Source organism: Oryzias latipes, chromosome 4 (genome assembly GCF_002234675.1).
Source record: "Oryzias latipes chromosome 4, ASM223467v1".
Lineage (NCBI taxonomy): Eukaryota > Metazoa > Chordata > Actinopteri > Beloniformes > Adrianichthyidae > Oryzias > Oryzias latipes.
In genome coordinates, this window is record NC_019862.2 from 18,139,648 (window position 1) to 18,159,419 (window position 19,772).

The 19,772-nt window shown below is 37.8% G+C and overlaps 3 protein-coding genes across 3 annotated transcripts; 2 read left to right on the forward strand and 1 right to left on the reverse strand.

Annotated features, from left to right (window-relative positions):
• The first annotated feature begins 2,353 nt into the window (after positions 1 to 2,353).
• tm4sf4 (transmembrane 4 L six family member 4) lies at positions 2,354 to 6,493 on the forward strand. Its single transcript, XM_004068043.4, has 5 exons — positions 2,354 to 2,758; positions 3,858 to 3,947; positions 4,937 to 5,085; positions 5,432 to 5,618; positions 5,997 to 6,493. Exons 1-5 carry the CDS (start codon positions 2,588 to 2,590, stop codon positions 6,012 to 6,014), a joined length of 615 nt encoding a protein of 204 aa, XP_004068091.1. The 5' UTR covers positions 2,354 to 2,587; the 3' UTR covers positions 6,015 to 6,493.
• A 1,803-nt stretch (positions 6,494 to 8,296) lies between these two features.
• On the forward strand, positions 8,297 to 10,069 carry LOC101160229 (transmembrane protein 69). Its single transcript, XM_004068044.4, has 3 exons — positions 8,297 to 8,630; positions 8,957 to 9,001; positions 9,095 to 10,069. The coding sequence occupies exons 2-3, from the start codon at positions 8,957 to 8,959 to the stop codon at positions 9,869 to 9,871; spliced, it is 822 nt and encodes a 273-aa protein (XP_004068092.1). The 5' UTR covers positions 8,297 to 8,630; the 3' UTR covers positions 9,872 to 10,069.
• Positions 10,070 to 10,541: 472 nt separating this feature from the next.
• On the reverse strand, positions 10,542 to 19,229 carry LOC101160474 (calcium-binding mitochondrial carrier protein SCaMC-1). The gene is made up of 11 exons (XM_004068045.4): positions 19,117 to 19,229; positions 18,610 to 18,833; positions 16,920 to 17,046; positions 16,762 to 16,849; positions 15,350 to 15,461; positions 13,510 to 13,668; positions 13,270 to 13,422; positions 13,031 to 13,138; positions 12,492 to 12,659; positions 12,111 to 12,261; positions 10,542 to 11,561 (listed from the first exon to the last, which is right to left on the reverse strand). The coding sequence occupies exons 1-11, from the start codon at positions 19,127 to 19,129 to the stop codon at positions 11,380 to 11,382; spliced, it is 1,485 nt and encodes a 494-aa protein (XP_004068093.2). The 5' UTR covers positions 19,130 to 19,229; the 3' UTR covers positions 10,542 to 11,379.
• Between the last annotated feature and the right edge of the window lie 543 nt (positions 19,230 to 19,772).

Here is a 19,772-nt window from a genome sequence, read left to right on the forward strand (position 1 = left end):
TGGCCCAGATTCATATTTCTAGGCCAATCACTGACAGCCCTCAGGGAAAAAAAGTAGATCACAGAAAACATCGATCAGCCAATTTTCAGCCACAGATCCATGTGTAAGAAAAATCTATGAAAACAGCTTTATTAAATAATAAAGAATAAAAAGAAAGAAAGAAAGAAAGAAATAAACTCCATTCGATAAGGGATATTGTAATACCTACTTTCTTGGTTGCAGTTGATGAAAATGTTGAATAAAAATATTACATCTCCTATAAAAACAGCTCATGGCACCGTTTTAAAAAAAATCTTTCCATTGATTTTACCTCAGCTGAGCATTAATAAGTATTTTTTGTCAACCATAATTCAACATGAATTTAAGTAAATGGTAGGTGTAACGATTAACCGACTTAATCAATTTATATTCCTACATTCCAACCAGTTCAATCTGTCTGAGGCAAGCTGTTAATCGAATTGAGCTGTACTATTCTAAAATCATATTATATTGATCTTGGAAAATGCCATTTGGATTTTTGCATTTTGCAAAGACATGTCACCATACAGTGTGGTAAAATGATCTAATAATGTTCCATTTGTATAATTTTGATGTGGAAAAACAACATTGTGCAGAACTTTATGAAACTAAAATTTGAACGGATTTTCCATTAATTCTTGTATGTTTGTACACATATATAATTTACAGTTGATTGTGTCTTGCAAGAAATACAAGGAATCTGGAAAACTTCACCAGCACTGTTCAGTAAGTAATTATCTCTGAGTCACACTCCTAAATACACTGTCCTGGATCAATCTTAGCTCATTGAATCGGATCGAATTGGATTGTTAAAAATTAATTGTATCAATTGTATCATCAATTGTATCATCTACAAATGTATGATATAAATTGAATCAATGTTAAAAATAATTGTAGAGGGGTTCTGGCTGCCGCTGCTGCTGCGGCGGGGGTCTTGGTGTGGGGATGGCTGGGCACTCTCCCTCCTTCTTTTCACATTCCATCATCTACTTCAGAAGAACATAAACACTCACTCGACCACAGGTGTTAGCTCACCTTTGTACAAATACTTTGGGTGATTGAATGAAATATTTCAAACTAGCTGGTTTGAAGGCATAGGTATGCGTGTGTGAACATTATTTGTGTTGTGTACATGTTGACAAGTGGACGTTTTTGGAGCCAACAGGTGTGTTTATACCATTTGAGTGTGTGTGTGGACAGGCCCCGCCCTTATAGACTTGTATTACATCTGAACCTCACTGTAATGATTATAACCATCCAGCAACTTGTTGCTTTATGTTGCTTCATGCTTTTACCCCCCCTTCTATAATCACCCTCATATCCCCCCCTCTCTAACATCAATCTCTCTTCTTCCCTTCTTTCCCTTTACGTCCGGTCCAACACCAAAGGTTTTCAAATATGATCAAAATGAATTAAGTTTGGCCTTGATTACAAAAGGTTCAGACATACCTCTAGTTTGTCAGAAGATTCATAACCCCAGTTGTTAAAGTAAAATATGTCCAACACAAGAGGCCTTCAGCTTTCATCTGTACGCCCAGCTGTTGGAAAGGAAAAGTTAAAATAATAATAATAATAATAGTTACACCCCTACTAAATAGTTTGAAAGCTTTTTAAGATTTTGAGTTTAAAATTTTTAACTTTAAAATAACACAACGATAAACATATTCAGAAACGTGCAGTGAGTGTCACAAAGAAAAAACGTTTTTAGAATACTTTGTAAAACCAGATGTTTTTGATGGACTCTTTAATTATCAGTCAAATTTTGATAAGCTAACTATTTACTTGGCTGATTACTTTCAAATGGAGATTGTGATAATTGGTTTTTGACTGTACAATGTGCTCACTTTTGCCACATTTTTCAGCACATTTTTGTGTTTTGTACATACAGTACCTGTCCAATTGAGTTTTTTTATTTTTCATTTTTTAGAGCTTTTCATTTTATCGTGACCTGGCTGACTGAGAATCTACACTGACATACCTGTCCAATAGTCTTTCCTCTGACATACAACATCTTTGGTCGGGGTACCCCAGCTACAAAGACCCTGCTTATCGACCAGCTGCCTGTCTCTTCCTTGTCTGTTGCCATTTGCACTAAATCCATGGTAGAACATTAACCTTTGTGGCCACTGTCCCTTCACTGTTGTGTCTTTGTGAGCACACAGCAATATATTCCTTCATTAATGGCTCTTTGTGTGTTTTACATGTAGTCATAAGAGCATGTCTGTGTGTTTGCACTTTGTGTGGATGTGGGAGATCTTGCCATATACAGCTGGCTGATGTAACAGAGGAACTATTAGCTCACTTAGAGCAAGGCGGAGGAAGTATAAAAGCTTGAATTGGGCAGTGTCCATCCTCAGATACAGTACAGGTGAACCACACACCATCCTTCAGATATATGGAAGTCTTTTAAAGTGGCGGTCAGAGGTAAAATCATAGGACTCAACCAACTTCACCTGGAATAGAAAACCGTGGACGTGCTCATATCTGAAAGTCCAGACTGCAAAAAGACCAGTTTTTTTTGAAGATCAGCAGCTGTTACTTCAGAGGCAGTCAAAAAATTAAATTTAGGATGTGTTCTGGAGGATTTGCCAAATGTCTAGGCATCAGCCTGCTCCCTTTGGCAATTGTGTGCGTGTTGTGCAACATTCTGCTTTTCTTCCCGGATGGAAAGATCGTTGAGAGTGAGCACATCTCCAAACAGGTCTGGTACTTTGGAGGGATTCTGGGATCAGGAGTACTGGTAAGTGCTTTAATAGTATGCATTTATTTTGTAAATATTCTAAAAAACCTTTTTGAAATTCTCAGTATTTCTTTTAAAATCTCAAAATCCTGGAAGTTAAGTCAAAATATTAATTTATAATCTCAAATATCTAACACAGCTCCATGAAAGAGATTCAGCCATCCGAAGATGGATGGATGGAAATATCTGACATGTTTTTCCTCTTAATCTTTTATTTTACAATATGAATTTTATCCTAACTTCAATTTTTTATTTTCTTAAATTTTCCATTTTTTCCATTTAAATTTCTCATTTAATTTCCTAGTCACAATTTATTTATAAAAAAAGAACTATTCAGGAAAATAACCAAAAAGTTCAGATTTTTATTTCACACCTAATTGCATCTAAATGTTTTTTTTTTCATCGTCAAAGTCAAACTTTGACCTACCATCTCATTTTGTTTTACCAATAGCCCAAACAGTAATTCATGAACTTACAACTAAAATTGATAATAAATATTTAAAATAAATAAATTAAATAATAACAATATAAATAAAAGAAAGGATATAAAATAAAATAAATGCATGATTTAAGATCCCTGCAAACTATCATTACATCATAAAAGCATTTTCGCAGGTTTTGTATATTATTGATGTGAAAAAACCTTAAAATGTCAAATTACAAGGTTATTAGATTTTTTTTAAATGGTATTTAGAAAAGCATCCATTCATCCATTTTCTTTGCCCGCTGTACCCTTTTTGGGGTCACGGGGCTGGCGGACTCTTTCCTGGCTAATGTTGGGCGAAGGCAGGTCACACCCTGAACAGGTCATTTAGAAAAACACTTTTCTAAAAATAAAAAAACATGTAAAAAAAATCTATATCTCTAGAACTTTTTTTTTTTTTTTACATTTGCAGTTTAAATATAGACAGGTATAAGAATTTTTAAATTATTGTGCGCTTTGGTGGTTTTACAGTATCTTTATTACATGCTGGGGTATGTTTGCATCTTTTAGCTAAAATATTTCACCAGTTTAAAAGTGGTAATTCACTTTTCTTAGAGACACCAAAGAAAACATACACAGCCACCTACTGACTTTTTATGTATGTGTGAATGCCAGATGATATTCCCAGCTCTGGTTTTCCTGGGTCTGAAGAACAATGACTGCTGCGGTTGCTGTGGAAACGAAAGCTGTGGGAGAAGATTTGCTGTGAGTTAGTTTTATATATTTCTCATAACAAAATGACATTTACAGGAAAACGACATTTACAGCTGATTGAAAGTAGCTTAAACCAACATCAGTGCAACAATATCACCATCTTTCTGCCTTGTTGAAATCATACTTTTTTGCACTTCTAACAAAAAGCAGCTGTGAAAATGTGTATCTTGAGAAAAATACCTACTATTGTATCCTCTGAGTAGAGAAAGATCTGTCAATACGTCTTCCCCTACAATAGTTCAGCCAACAGAATTTAAATGTAATTAATGCTCTGCCTATGTGTAGTCCTAGCTCAGGAATCTGTGAAAAGGGGAACAAGGAACTAAATTTAGAGTCTAATCTCTGCAGAGACATTGTTAACCAGATAAGAAAACTACATCCAAAACATTTATCATGTTAAGTTTAGGAAGCAGAGAAAAAAGCCAGTGGGACGGCATTATTTTTTACTGACTCCAACGCGCCTGATGATTGTCAACCTTAGGGTTTTTGAAAACTCTTACATTTGACTCTTAAAATAATGAATAAACACAGTATAATCTGTGATGACCCTTCTCTCATTTATGGATCAACACTGATTATTGGTGTTTTACTGTGAGCCATCTGCTTTCAGAAAAGCAGAAACTCCCAGAGGATGTAATGGAAAACAAACACAGTGGCGCTGGACACACACCTTCCCTAATTTACACACCCATAAATTAGAAGAAAAACACAAGATAAGAATTTGATCGCTGTCATGAGACAGTATTGACTCCGACGGGAGTTTCCATACAGAGCTGCCATTGTGTTGAGAGAAAGATACAACAGATACACACAATGATCGATAAGGAATGTGGGAGTGGGAGTTTGGGAATGACTTAACAAGCAGAGGTCTGTTAGACTGCACTTTTGCACCACCTCCCACTTTGGTCAACTTTCAACCTTTAAGCCTTTGCATTGCATTTAATGTTAGTATAACTTTTTTCTCTATTTTCTCTGTGTAGATGCTGAGCTCCATCCTGTTTGCAGCTGTTGGTGTTTTAGGAGCCGGTTACTCAGTTATAGTCTCTGCTGTGGCCATCAATCAAGGACCTCTGTGTCTCTTTAATAGCACAAGTAATGGAACCATATGGGGATACCCATTTTCCGATGGGTGAGAATCACAGAATGAAATTATAAAACACATACACGTTAATCATCTGTGTGCTTGCACAACTTGTATAACAGGTTAACTGACTTAACTGACTAAACAAAATCTATCTGTTAGAAAGAATTCTATCAAAACAACAGACTAATGTCAAGATTTTATAGTGAATTACTTGCTGCACCAATAAAATTAAATCATATAAAGCTTAATATGTAATCTTTTGCAGGGAAATATCAAAAAGTACTTCAAATAAACAAGTCATTTCCCTAAAAAGAAGTACATTTCTTTTTATGTTTTTCACTTTTCTATCTGTTCAAATATTAACCTGCTTTTCTTTCTCACCCTTCACCAGAGACTACTTGTCGAACAAATCTCTCTGGAATAACTGCCAAGAGCCAAAGAACGTTGTGCACTGGAATCTAGCTCTGTTCGCCGTGCTTCTGGCGATGGGGTTGATCCAGATTGCGCTGTGTGCTGTGCAGGTGGTGAACGGCCTGCTGGGAGCTTTGTGTGGAGACTGCTGTGGCTGCTGTGGAGGGGTCAGTAAAGGGCACGATGTCTGTTCACCTTCAGTGCTTCTGTTTGGGAGTTAAATGTGATCAAATATGGAGGGAAAATGACATTAACTCCCATCACTTTTATTATTTTATTGTGGATATTAAAGTGTAATATTTATTTCTGTATATTAAAAAATTTAACAGAAAAAAGGATTGTTAGAACATCCATGTTACCCCCTTCCATTTGCCAAAAGGCTTTTATTTAAAAAATTTGATTTTATTCATCAAGAAAAGAAAGTCAGAAAACAAACTTAAGATAAAAAACACGTTAATAAACACAAAGCAAACAGTTTTCTTTTCACAGCTGCATTAAAATCATATTTATTGTTTTAATTTTAAATTGTTTGTTTTTGTTTTCAGGATGATGGAGCCATGTGAGCATTGGTTGTGGTTGAAGAAGGCTCTTCTTTCTTCACGTGTTCATTTTCAGAGATGACTCATTTGAATCGGTGTTCCAGCTGTATAGATACTTTTCTGTATAAGAGTTTATTGATTACACTGTACTGGTAATCCTGAAACACTGGCAAAATGAGATCTTGTAAATTCAAACTGATGTTCATCACATACTTTCCAGTCTGCCTGTCTTTGTATTTTTCTAAATCTTCATAATTGTCACCTGAAAAAAAAAACATCCAGAACTGAGAAGCCAATGATTTTCCACTGCCCTATGTATTTAAAAACTCTAGTCTTTTCTTTTTATTTTCAAGCCTGTATGTTTAGATGTGCACATTTCCTTAAGTGCAGCCAAGCCTCGTGACTGCCCCCTACTGGTTTAATACGACCATGTCATGGTTACACTATTAAATCAATCTCACTCCTAAACTCTTGAATAAAAGTAATATATGTTTTACATGTTATCATTGTGAATACTGTACCTTATGGACATTTTCCTGACAATCAGGTTCTGCCTTTTGGGGGGGATTACAAGTTTACCATTCATAATTCATTCATTTTGTCTGTCATTCCGTTTTTCATCATGTGAGGCCCAACATACTTTGTGAGGCAATAAATACTTTTAAATCTAATTTTCTATCAATTTAAAAAAGAAAGATTTAACAGTCTAACAGACTAACAATAAAATAACTAAACATAAAATAAAATAAAATCGATTAAAATAAGTAAACAACAAACAAGTCAGCAACTCATTCAAAACCATGCAGGTCATGTACACAGGACTCGATCTTCTCCATAAATAATAAATGATGTGATAAAGAATCTCACAGAAATTTTTTTGGTACTTAGTTCTTTATTTTCAATTTGTCACTGCTGGTGTTGTTCCCCAAAAGACTTTATGTCTTGAATTTAGAATGGACTTTTATCTTGAAACCTTTTATTTCAAGACTATAATAGTCAATATGTATGTATTATTGGATCAAAAACGATTTAATGCAGCTGCATGCAGCTATACTAACAGCAGGGTGTGTACACCTTGCTCTTAATGTTGTTTTTTGTTTGTTTTTCCCCCAGAATACATTTAATGCTCAGTTGATTGAACCCTTTTGTATTCTTATTTTTATGTCACAAATTCACAATGATATTTTTAAACATGGCAAGTTGACTGCTTGGTGGTGTACTGGTTGGCACTCTCCCCTCCCTCCAATGAGGTCCCTAGTTCAAATCCCAGCTAGGTTCTTTCTGTGTGGAGTTTGCCTGTTCACCTGGTGCATGCACTTGGATTGGTTTTCTACATGCCTTCTGGCATTCTCCCATAGAAAAAATTCATTCTTAGATATGAATGAGTGTGTGTAGTATCTGTCCCTGCAATCGACTAGCAAACTGTCCACAGTGTACCCTACCTCCACCACCCCCCAACTCCCCTAAGCAATTAGGCTCCAGGAACCCCACAACCTCAAAGAGGAATAACCCTTGTGCTATCTTAGATGACCTCACCCCAATGTAAGCATTGACGTGTTCTCCCTACCATGACAAAGGTGGATAAAGGTGGAAAGATTTCATGTAATCCATGGACACCAGTGAAGATAAAAAATTATTGAAGAAAAAAGGTTCAGAGCACTGTCAAGTGGGTCTAGATGACCCAACTCCCAATGTAAAAGTGCCCAGGATAGCACAAGGGTTAAACAGGTAAAGAATATAGATGAATATAACAGGGGGCAAGGGATTTAAGAAGGGATATGGGTACTGAGTGCTTTCAGGGGGTGTTGTTTCCTTCATCCAATTTTTCTTGGTTTTACAGAGCCATGTATTTTGTGGGTTCCTTCCTAAAAAAAAAGGTTTGTTTTTGTCCTGCAAGCAGTATTATAATTCTACCTCTTTTTCCGTCAGACAGAAACTTCCTCATCAACTGGCTGTCCCATCTTATGAAACTTTTTTTTTTGCATAACATAATTCTTAATCTATTACGTGTTTTTTGGTTTTTTTTCATTTTGGTATGAAATCCTTTCTCTTTTCTGGTTTTGAAGGGTTTCATTCTTAGGTGTTCTTCTCTGTGGAATGCAAGCATGCGTCTGATTAAGAAAATGGGGAACCTTTAGTCCTTCTGTCATCTGTGCATCAACTTTACTTTAACATTTTTATGACTTTATCTGGAGGTAATGTGGTGACACTGCAACCCCTGATTTATGTTAAAGAACAACTCCCTCTGGTGGTTCTGCCTTTCCAGTTAAACTCTGGAATATAGTCTGCCAATTAATGTCCCAAACTGGATGTTATGGAAAAGTTGACATTTGCATTTTCTTCTGGCAATGCAGCTCTTTTTAGTTACCAATCTGATTTAATTGTTCTTTTTTGATGGCTTATAAGCTTCTGCAGTGTTAAAGTTTAACTTGCTTCATTATCTTTATTTCTTTTATTTTTTTACCCTTTTGACATTGAACGTATGCATCGTATTTTGATTTACGTTACAAGAATTATGTAGCGGAACTATAGTTCTAGAAACGGGATAACACGGAGAGAAATAACAGCGGACCAACGTGTTTCCTGCTGCAACGGGCAGAGATTCCATCGTAAAGTCAGAATATTTCCAACTGTACAAAGGTAAAAATACATTTTGAATGTCAGAGACACGTGTTTATGTTGTCAGGATTCTTAAATCAGTTCATTGTAACCGTGGTGTTAAGCTTATATGCGTGCCGAACGTATTTGTCCTTATTGATAATGTACAGTAAACATAATTAATCAGCAGGACTTACTTATGTTGAGAAAAATGTTGAATACTAAAAAAAACGTCTTACAATAATTTTAAAAACTCTCATCTTTTATTTTTCTTGTTTTTTTCATTTATGATTTTTAAATATACCCATTTATTATAAATGGGTGAACATTTTTTTGTTTAGCATAATTTAACTTTGATTTTTCTGCAGATGCTCTCAGTCATATTTGGAAGAAACTCCTTCACAGCCCACCGGGTAACACAAACTTGATACTCGCAGCTCATTGGCTCATGTTTTGTGTATTTAATACGAAATACTGTTACCCTCATGTTGTAAATGTTCTTTCAGGTGCTGCAGTGTACAGCCTCCCTACAACGATGCTGGTTTCCAAGTCTGAATGTATCCTCTGACAGATCTGTTCCCTTCAGCTGCCATTCTTTAAGCACATGTCCGTTTACAGAAATTCAATCCGGACGTGTCCAGAAACGTCTTCCAGTCACTGGTTTAAGGATGTCTCAGCTCTTTCAGAAGAACAACACTTTTCATGATTTTTTGCTGGCGAGGATCCAGTGCTTCCATTCTTCCTCTCAGAGGCTGAAAAAGCGAGCAAAGCCTGAACCTCCACCTCGAGAATTGGACTTGCTGCGCTATGACATGAAGCAATTGTGGAATAGTCCCAAACCCGCCCTTTACCTGGGGTTCGCAGGGCTGATCCCATTTGTATCACCCACTCTGTTCATGGCTGTGACTGAGAGCTTTTGTCCCCAGCTGGCTTATGCACAGCTAGCCTATGCTGCATCCATAGTTTCCTTCTTGGGTGGTGCCCGTTGGGGATTTGCACTTCCTGAGAGCAGCCCAGCCAAACCTGACTGGATAAATCTATCCAACAGTGTGGTCCCTTCCCTGCTTGCCTGGGTGACTATGCTGATGAGTGACAACATTGTTTCTGCAGTTACCATGATCATCATGGGACTTGGAATCTCACTGCATTATGATCTCGCTCTACTTCCAACGTATCCCAGCTGGTTCAAAGCCCTGCGTGCCATCTTGACCATTGTGGCATTTTTTTCTCTTCTTGGCACTCTGATAATGAACAGTTTATACCCAGAGAAAAACCTTTTCTGACTTTTTTTTTCTCATAGTCTTGGATTCTCAGATTCTACATATATTATTTTTTTATTTCTGTGTGAAAAAAAGAACTGCAGTGAATAAAGGTATCGTATACATGAAGAATTATTTTAAATAAAGCCACTAGAGACACCGAAGCCAAATTCCTTGTACATGAACTGTACTTGGCCAATAAAGCTGATTCTGATGGAGGTTTCCAGTTTTCACAGCTCATTGCTTATTTCCTTAAACTTCCTCAATCTGACACCAAGCAAGATGTAAATAGTTCCATCACGATAACCTTTGAGAACTTGATATTTTTAAATAAATAAAAACGTGTCATGATAAATTTGGTTCAGAAAATAATTTAGCTGGCTGCTAAATGTTTTACCAAGACATTTTGTTTTTACTCAAAACTGTCTAAACCTTAACTGACTTTGTAATTGTTTTGGGGTTTTTTTGCGAGTAGCTCCAGACTTAATTTATCCTTTCAAACGACAGTAAACAGTTTGCTAAAATAGGAAACTGCTAGTCGTCCCTAATAAGATTATTACATAACATGTAAAGCAGCGTAATCTCTTCTTAGAGCAACCTTACGCCACCATGGAAGCCCTCCTAGAAATAAAAATAAAGTAAAACAGTACGTATGTAATGATTGATAACAAATAAATACAGCCTGACAAGTTAATCTCATTATAAGAGGCTTTATTTATGTAAACAATGGCTTCTATAATTCAAATATTGGAAAGAAAGGCAAGAGAAAAAGATGGATGGAGCAATTAAGATGTCAAAGAGGCACATAAGGCACGTTTGTTTTTTCCCTAAACAGCCTCAGTTTAGAGGTTTGCTAATAACTGATAGACAAGATCTTCATGAAAGACTCAGAGGTCTTTCTGCAACCAAAGTGTTTTTTTACACAATTTGAAAAATACAGTATTGCACTTCAACGATGTCTCAGGTTTCTCCGTTTTATGCTTCCCTGCGGGGGTATGACATGTTGCATAGACTTCAAGGTGCTACTATTACAAAAAAAGGAAAAATGAGACGCTAGAGTTTGTGATCTGCTGTGATAGTGATAGCTTCCAATTGGAAGGAAAACTGGTCCAACAAGGTGCTTTTTTTTTTTTTGCTTCAGATTAGAAGTAAATGTGACAGATGTCTGTCACTTGACTGGATTCTAATGAAAAGAAATAAAATATACAATTTCTGCCAAAAACAACTATTAAACCCCACAGAAACTTCCCACTTTAAAGGTTTCGGACACTGAAAAAGCAGTTAACACAAAGTGTGTCAGTGCACTTAAAGCTGTCATCATATTGTAAACACAAGCGGATTGAAAACATGCATTCTGAAGTGCTGTTGTGAAACGTTTGCAGATTTCTTTCCAATCTTCGCTGAAGAGACTTTAAAATCCCCCCAGTGGTTCCAACTGCACACTTGGATGAGCACCAGGTAAACTATTTCTAAACGCCAGGTGTAAGAGGGGAATTTGGCCATCAACGATTAGAAGAGGACAGATTTGCCGCCTACTTCTGGATTCCTAGGCCTGACCGCATGTACTCGTACACCACATAGCTGATGCTGACTGCAGGAATGACTTTCATGAAGTTGGGCAGGATGCCACGATAGAGTCCAAAGAAGCCGTCCTTGGCCAGGATCTGTTTCACCATGGAGCCCATGGACAGCTGCTCCGAGCCCTCCAAGGACGCTGAAGGGGAAAAAGGAAATAAAGTGTCACATTTATGAAAAGCTGTGAATGACATTTAGATTAATATGGGTGAAAAAAATAAAAGATCAATGAACAACGACTTCCAAAACAAGTGCAGGTTACATGAATCTGTGACAAATACTTTAATCCTTTATTTTTTATATTAAAAAAAAAACAATACCGTACAAATGTTGGGCAACACTATGTTTAATTGACATTTAACTTTTTCACTTGTTCTTTTTGCCTAAATTAACAAATGAGGGTAAGAGTAAATACCTCCAGTTCAGTGACAGAAAACAAAGAGCTTAACATCGGATTTTTTTTTTATAAGCCCACACCTTAGATTGCTCAGCAAACGTCTAAGGAAATGATGTTGCCATGCAAGTTGCAACATGCAGCTGCACATCTAAGCAATATGGAAACCAAGACAACAACAGTGCAAGTGCAAGACCTTCTGAAGTGACTTTTTTTCTGCCTCTATTTTATGGCAGGAAATGTGTGCAACTTTAAAGTAAAGTACTTTTTTGAAATGATTTCTCTGTGGCTTACCTGCTGCCTGCATGCGGGTTCGGATCAGAGCCAGGGGGTAGCTGGCCAGCTGGCCACAGGTGCTGGAGATGGTACCACAGCCCAACAGCACCAGAACACCTGGGTTTGCTGTGTCTTTGGCATGTTTGGACAACCAGAAATTCTTCAAGCTCTGATCAAAAAGAAGAGTTAGGATTCTTTTTTTTATTTTTTTAGCAGCATAACTGCACTTTTTGTTGACTTGTTAGGGTTGATTGAGAAGTGTGTTTTTATTTGAATTTATTCTATATATTTTATTGTTTGAAAAGCAATTTGAGCTAATTCTAGTGTTCTGTATATTTTTCTCCTTTTTTTTCATAGAATTCCTAGAAACGTAGAGCCCTGAAAAGCATCTGAACAAACCTCATACACCGCCAGATCTATCCCAGCGTAAGGGATGATGCCCAGAATATTGGGAATATAGCCTTTGTAGAACGCTTTCACTCCCTCCTTTTTCAGGATTTTCTTGGCACAGTCAAACATTCCTGAATATTGTCCAGTTTTCCTCAGCGTCAGCCGGGTTTTCATCACCTGTGAAGACAACGGTGGCCAGTGATGCTGTTCTATAAGAGGAAACTCTACAACATTTGGAAAGTAAATTTAAACTATACATGCACGCCTTTTTTTTTATATCCTTACCAAAAAAAGACCATGTGTTTATACATGATGAAGCAAACAGGAATCTTTTTCAGTTTTAATATCAGACTTTGTTCTAGCAGTATTGTATTTTTCCTCTGCAACTACAGTATGAGAGGTGACGTTTAAAAAAAAAAAAAAGTACAAAAAATATTTTTGAGCACAACAAAAATCAAATAATTACAAACCGGACTTGCATGTTGATTTTTTTGTGCCATAAAGGTAAATAAAATGAGTTTCCTTTGTTATTTGTCAGCATTGCTCACCTCCATAGGGTAGATGGCTGTTTGTGCCGTGGCTCCAGCCAGCGATCCTGCTATGAACCTCTCGTGTGTCTGGACCTTCCCGGAGTTGCTGGACAGCAGCTTCTTATACTGGTGAGATACAGCAGCAGCAGCAGCAGTGCATGGGCACTCATTGAGACGCATGTCACGAGGAAAACTGAACGTTTGAAACACTGTTGAGTTGCAGGTTGCAGTCCGTTCTGATGCCTGGAAGTCTTTACCTGCTCATAAGCCATGAATTTAATGGCCGTCTCTGGGGCGATCTTTAAGACGTTTACACCGTTTCCTCTCCACAAAGACGTCACGCCTCCTTCCTTTAACATTTGCTTAAAACCGTTCACCATGCTAATTTTATTACTCTTTGAAGCATGGACCTACAAATAAGAATTGGAAAAAAAAAATGTTAATCTTTGTTAGTATAACATTAAATCTGATGACAGAAACTAAGACAGTAGACCAACCTGCATGAAGACCTTCATTCTGTCCAGAGGGGCGGTCCCTGTGCGGGACACGGCGCCTGCTGCAGCACCCGCCATCAGCTGCTTCCACCACATGCCTGTGATTTTCTCCTCTTCTGTGAACTCATCTGGGATGGAGAGGCTGTCGCCGATATCCAGAACCTACATTTAAGATGGTGCAGTCACAACTTATTGATGCATCGAAATGAAATCTTCTCACAAGCCTGCAGACCATTTGCATTTAAAGAACCGCATCATCACAGCCTCATTCTGGAGTTAAAGCTGAGCAGGACCAAAACATCTCTTTATCCACAGTATTGCATAAGTGCAGCTTCATGCTGGGAGATAAGTTAAAGCACCGCACAGCAACTTTGTTTTGAACAGACTCGGGTTACTACTACAGTCAACAGACATGAAGATAAATCCTGTAAAATACGATTTACAACAACATAGTTCTGTGGACTGACAGCTGCAGCTAAATGCTCCAGACTTTCATAATAAAAGCACAAATAATTAACAACATCAGCAAGAATTTTGTTGGCAGCAATAGTGCGGGAAATCGAGCAAGAGGAGTAAAGAAGCAACTAGATGACTATTTTGTCATAAAGCATATTTCATGTTCATCTTTCAAACATCAGATTTTTAGAAAAACCCTTTACAGTTCTTTTATTATTGTTTTGTTGCTTAAACTGTTCAAAAATATGACATCAAACATTAAAAGTAAAAAAAAAACAGATTCCACTTACTATATTTTTAGAAAGTAATTTTTTTAACACCTGCATATGGTTAATCTACAATTTTCTATTTTATTTATGAACTTACTTTAGCTAAATTGAAGTAAAAATAGAAATATAATACCTAAATGCCATATTTTTATTTTGGGATCTGATGCAATCAGCAGCTCCAGCCTAAGAACCTACCATGTCCACCTCCACCTCATAGTATCCCCCATTGTCTTCAAAGTCAAGGATAAACCATTTTGCCTGTTGCAGAGTCTGCTGAGGCTGCAGCAGAGCCATGCTCACCCGAAGCTTTCAATTTAAAAAAAAACAAAAGGGTCCCAATGGAATGAACTCTAAGACCGAGAAAGATCCTTCACACAATTCGAAGGCAGATCCTCGTTACGTGCGGAGGGTCTGTGGAACCAAACGCTGTATCCAGAAGGGCCGGCGAAGCACGGACTGAGAACTGCAGACGAGGTGAAGCTCTAATTGCCATAGATCTTTCCAGCGATTGCCCCAGCTTCACCGATACCTCCTTTCTGCTCCCTAACTTCCTCTCGAGGGCATGAACCAAGTCTCCTAGACTCCTATTGAATCATCCTCTCCAAATCCTGCTGATGAGCAGCTAATCATAGCCCGGGTCTTCTGGAATGAGCTTATCTCTGCCGTGTTTAGACACCAGGAGTTATCACCCACAGAGGCAAACGTCAGAGATTAAACAAAGACTTTCTACTATTAAGAATTCATGAAAGAAGCAGATTTTGTCTAGAAATAGATTACGTCTGTTTTTCACATCTCATTAACACATGACTGAACATAATCCACTGACACCTGATATTTCCGCCACATCAGCAATCACCGACGCGAGTTTATTCATATTTTAAACTTAAATGTCCAATATTTTTTTTTAATTAACAGAGTTGGAGTTTACCTGTTTTCACTGTGGAGTGCATTAAATGGTAAAAACAGATAAATCAGTCACTCCGTTTTTTTACTTACCACTCTTCAGGGAGGGACCCACACCGTGGACAAATTAGCATCCGTGTTTTATCTCTTTGTTTGCTCACTTTGCAATGTAACTGACCTGAAGCGAGCAAAGCTGATCCGGAAGGACATCTTACCGTGGAGTGCTTCCAGTAGCGGATAATCTCCTGCAGGTTGTTGACCGGGTTGAACAGGAAGTGGTCCCTCCATTCATTCCAGTCCACAGACATGGTGCCGTCCGCATCGATGCTGCATCAACAAGAACTTTCATTAAAATAAAATAAAAAACGCACTCAGGACATTGAAGTGCTCAGAAGTGGGTTATGATTTGCAAAGTTAATTTCTTAACTTTTAACCAAAAGTACTCCAGGTTGGTAAAGCACTTGAAAGTCTAGAGATGCTTTTAAGCCATATTTAGCAATTGAGTGTAGACAAAAGTTAGAAAAAAGTGTTAATTTAGGAAAGAAAATGCAACTTTATCGACTAAAATCTCTGATAGATGAATTAAAGAAAAGTCTGAGAGTTTTTGGTAGTAACTCATCAGGTACCTTTATTCTTATGTCCTGCACTGTTGTACTTTCCTTTTTGTATATGGTAATATGGGTTTGTGATAAAGCCACATAAAAAGTCATCTGAAGCCTGATAAACAAATATTACCAGTCTGCAAAGACATACCAGCCAACAGTCATGTTAATAACTTTAGATAACCTGCAAGACATTAGCTTCTTTTCAACAAAACCAAAGAAAAGACTTTTATTTTCTGCTCTGTTTGCATAAACGAATAATCCTAAAATTACAAATATACACTGAAAAGATGCCAAATCACTTCAATTAAAACCCGATATGTTCATTTATGAAAGCTCAACAAATAATAAATACATTTTAAAAACACATGTTAAAAAGTCTAACCAAACTTTCCTCTAAATAAATTGAAACCTTTTTTTTTTTTTATAATTATGGACTTTTAAAGAAGACAGCTGAATTAAAAAGATATTTGCCACCTTAGATGTCCCAAAACAATACAGGAAACCTGTCATCATCATCATTTCCTCTTCCTTTATTTTAATGACTAGTATTTAGTTAATAGAAAACCAGACAACAAGAAAGTTGCTAAGCAAAAACACAACCCATGTCCAAAGCAGTGTGATCTTTTTCTTCACTACAAAGAAGTTCAGCTGATGAGTTCAACTCTTGTGAACTTTTCACTCTTTATTTTTGGCTTGAAATCCTATTTTCACAGGTGCCAGCTGTTTTGTTTTTTTTCCAATGTAAGGTTCTTACACTCTGTTCTAATTCATTTAGAAACAACTTTTTTGCTTTTGTTTCAGTCCGTATCTGACTTGTCAGCAGCTCTTTATCACGTGCCATCCCTCCCTCCACCCGGTTATCGGTCCGTCACACTTCTCCACGCCTTCAGCTTCTGCTCTTTCAGGCTCCTTCCTTCAGTCCCGGTCAGCACGGACAACATCAAACCTTATTATTCTATTGGCCCTGTGTGGAAGCAGCCTTTATCGTTCTGGCTTCAGAGTGGGGAAATACGGTGACGTACCTCTGAAGGATGGTCTTTGCTTCCTCCGTGCTGATGTTCAATCCAAGGTCTGCCAGTGATTGCTTAATCTCTGCTAAGTTTATTTCACCTGTTGGGGGAAACTCACATTAAAGTAATTCAGCCTGTTGACCATCACAGGCATTTATTCTGGACTGTACCATCTTTGTTTTTGTCCAAGCTTTTGAAGACCAGCTTTATCTTCTTCTCGTGGTCCTTGAGGTACCTTGAAAACTCGCTGAAGTCGAGGAAGTCGTCTTTGTTTTTGTCCCCCGCAGAGATGATTTTCTGGACAAAAGAGAAGAAGAGTGTTGCCCGGTATGTTAGCGGTGGATATTCCTTCACATCCTCTCACGTCTGTTGCTTACATCCTCAAAAGATGAAGTTAGAGCTTTGGGTTCAGCTCTGACTAGAGGCGAGTCTGCCATCTCCTCTCTGAAAAAGCTGCTCTGCTGCACCAGTTGGTGGCGGAAAAACACACAAGATGATGCTCCTTGATTGTCACTTCCTGTAAGCGGACATCATCACTCCCCTACAAACCTGACAAATGTCCCTATTGTTTTATTAATGAGGTAGAAATTTTAAATATTGACCCTTTTTTTTTAATCAATCATGCAAAATTGATTCTTACTATTTTTTAATGGTTGTTGGTTTGGAAATCTCAGATTTAGAACTAATCTAAAGTTTTAATACTTTTCATCAAACCACTGCAAGCATAGGAGAAGAATTTTGCTTGACAGCAACGTGGACAAACATATCCTCTCCTCTCCTCTCCTCTCCTCTCCTCTCCTCACATCACATCACTAAAGTTATTAGTAGCCTCCCTGAACCCTAGGATACTGCATCAGCAAAGGGAAAACTTCCTCTTCAGTGTCTCAACTTTTAAGCACATTTTATTTCCTTCAAATAAAAAAAAGTGTGAATTTAGGGACCAAAAGAAGAAGGAACTCTGATTAAAGTTGTGGAAAAAAGAACTTCTATTGTTGTCATTATCTGCTAAAAAGAAAGTCACTATACATTAAGATTTTTTTTTTTTATTCATCATATGTTCTAAGAGTCTGCCCCATTGCACTTGTTTAAAAGTGAGAAAAAAATAGAAAGTCAAAAAGCTTCATCCAGAAGGTTTAATGGTGTGGTCAAAAGTGGTGGATCAGTCTGACAGTTCCTGTTTTGTTAGGAAAAGGTAAGATCATCAGATTTAGGCGTTTTCTGAGACCCAAATATGGAAAACATCTGAAGCTCCGTGTCCACCGGATACTCTCCATCTGCTGATGACGCCGTACGACTGACCCGTATCTATCTGCACGCATGTGGGATGAGAACATTTGCCTAACTCTGCTCAAAATGAACAAAATAAAGAAAAACTATCATTACTAGATGACAGTTTAGTTCTGTGATTCATTTTCTTGTGGTTTGCTGCATTGATTTCATGATTTTTTTATTTTTTCAATAAGAAATCTGAAACTATGGCTGGAGATCTTAAGGGGAAAACATGGTTCTAATCCATCAATTTGCAGAATAATTTTTACAGATGTCAAATTAGTGACACAACAGTCTAACTTGGAATTTGACCCTCTGACCCAAATTATTTGCTCTGCCCAAATAGTTTCTGTCACTCCCCTCCTTTATGATTCTACTCTCATTCTTTACATTGGAATTCAAACTGGGAAATCTAGATGGCTGATCAGGAAAGTCCTGCCTGGTTTAAAATTCTTGAACAAAAAGTTCTGTCTTGTCATCCCTGCAATTTGTAATTCAGAAATCTTGGATGCACAAACGGTCAATTCTTAAGAAATGTGCAGCTTTTAGATGCGTTCTGGCTGTATGGGGGGGGGGGGGGTTCTGCTGTACCTGGGCTGCTTGGTTCTCCGTCTTGATGCCCATGGCAGCCAGGCCTGCCTTCAGCTCCGCCACATCCACCTTCCCGTCATTGTTGGTGTCCAGCCTGGCGAACAGCTCCTCGTACGTTTTCGTCGCATCTCCTGCGCAGCGACAGTCCGTGAACAGCAGCTTCTTCACGATTGTGTACATGGTTCCACCGGTAATAATAGACAACTCTCCAAGCCCCACGGAGTCTGCGCAGACGCGAAACAAAAAAATAGTAGTAGTTCAACTGCCGTGAAAACGGTGGTTTGTGCGTTCAATTGAGCCAATAGGTTGGTTGTAGAGGGTCTGTCTGTGTGCGTCGGTGGAAGGTTTCGGGGGGGAAAGTTTCAAGAGACTAAATTAATGTGGAAGGAGCAGGCAGCAGGAAATGCGGAGGAGAAGAAGGGTGGAGGCCGGGTTCAGTAGGAGAGGACCTCCTACTTTTTTACAATCATCACAGACACACCCTTCCACAAAACCAACAATCCATACCTGCTTGACTCATCAATGAAATATAGATTTTGCCCTAGTCGTTGACTCTCGAGTGCAGTGCTACAAAGAACTATGAGTCACACTGGAAGTAAGTAGCAGCTGCTGTTGGCAAAAGCCGGAGTGTAACTATAAATATCTATTAAAATAGTCCTGTTCAATGAGCTACGAACGCTATTCTGTGGAGAGATAAAAATATGAGGAAGTTATTAAAACAGATATTTAACGCCGTAATCACATTTATACCACCAGACGGCGACAAAACACTACTGCAGAAAGCACTGCTGTTTTCAGGATAACCACAAGGGGGCAATAGAGTAACAAGTCATTTTTATTTGTTGGCGGCTTCTTCACATAACCTCTCAACCAAAACGCTTCAAAATAAAAGATCTTGGTTTTTTGTTTGTTTGTTTTGGGCAGGACAAACAAAAACTACAAGTTACAAATCTTGTACTTTATAATGACACAAGTTTTATCATAATTTAACAGGCCCCAGATTTTTGTTTTTACTCTGGCCAAATTTGTTAGAAGAAATATTTCAGACAAACAACAATATTTTGGGAATTCTTAGTGCCATCGAAGTCCCCTCAATGTTGTTGAAGAAATAAAACCAATGTTAAGAGGAATAAACTACACATAAAATACTTAAAAAAATGTGA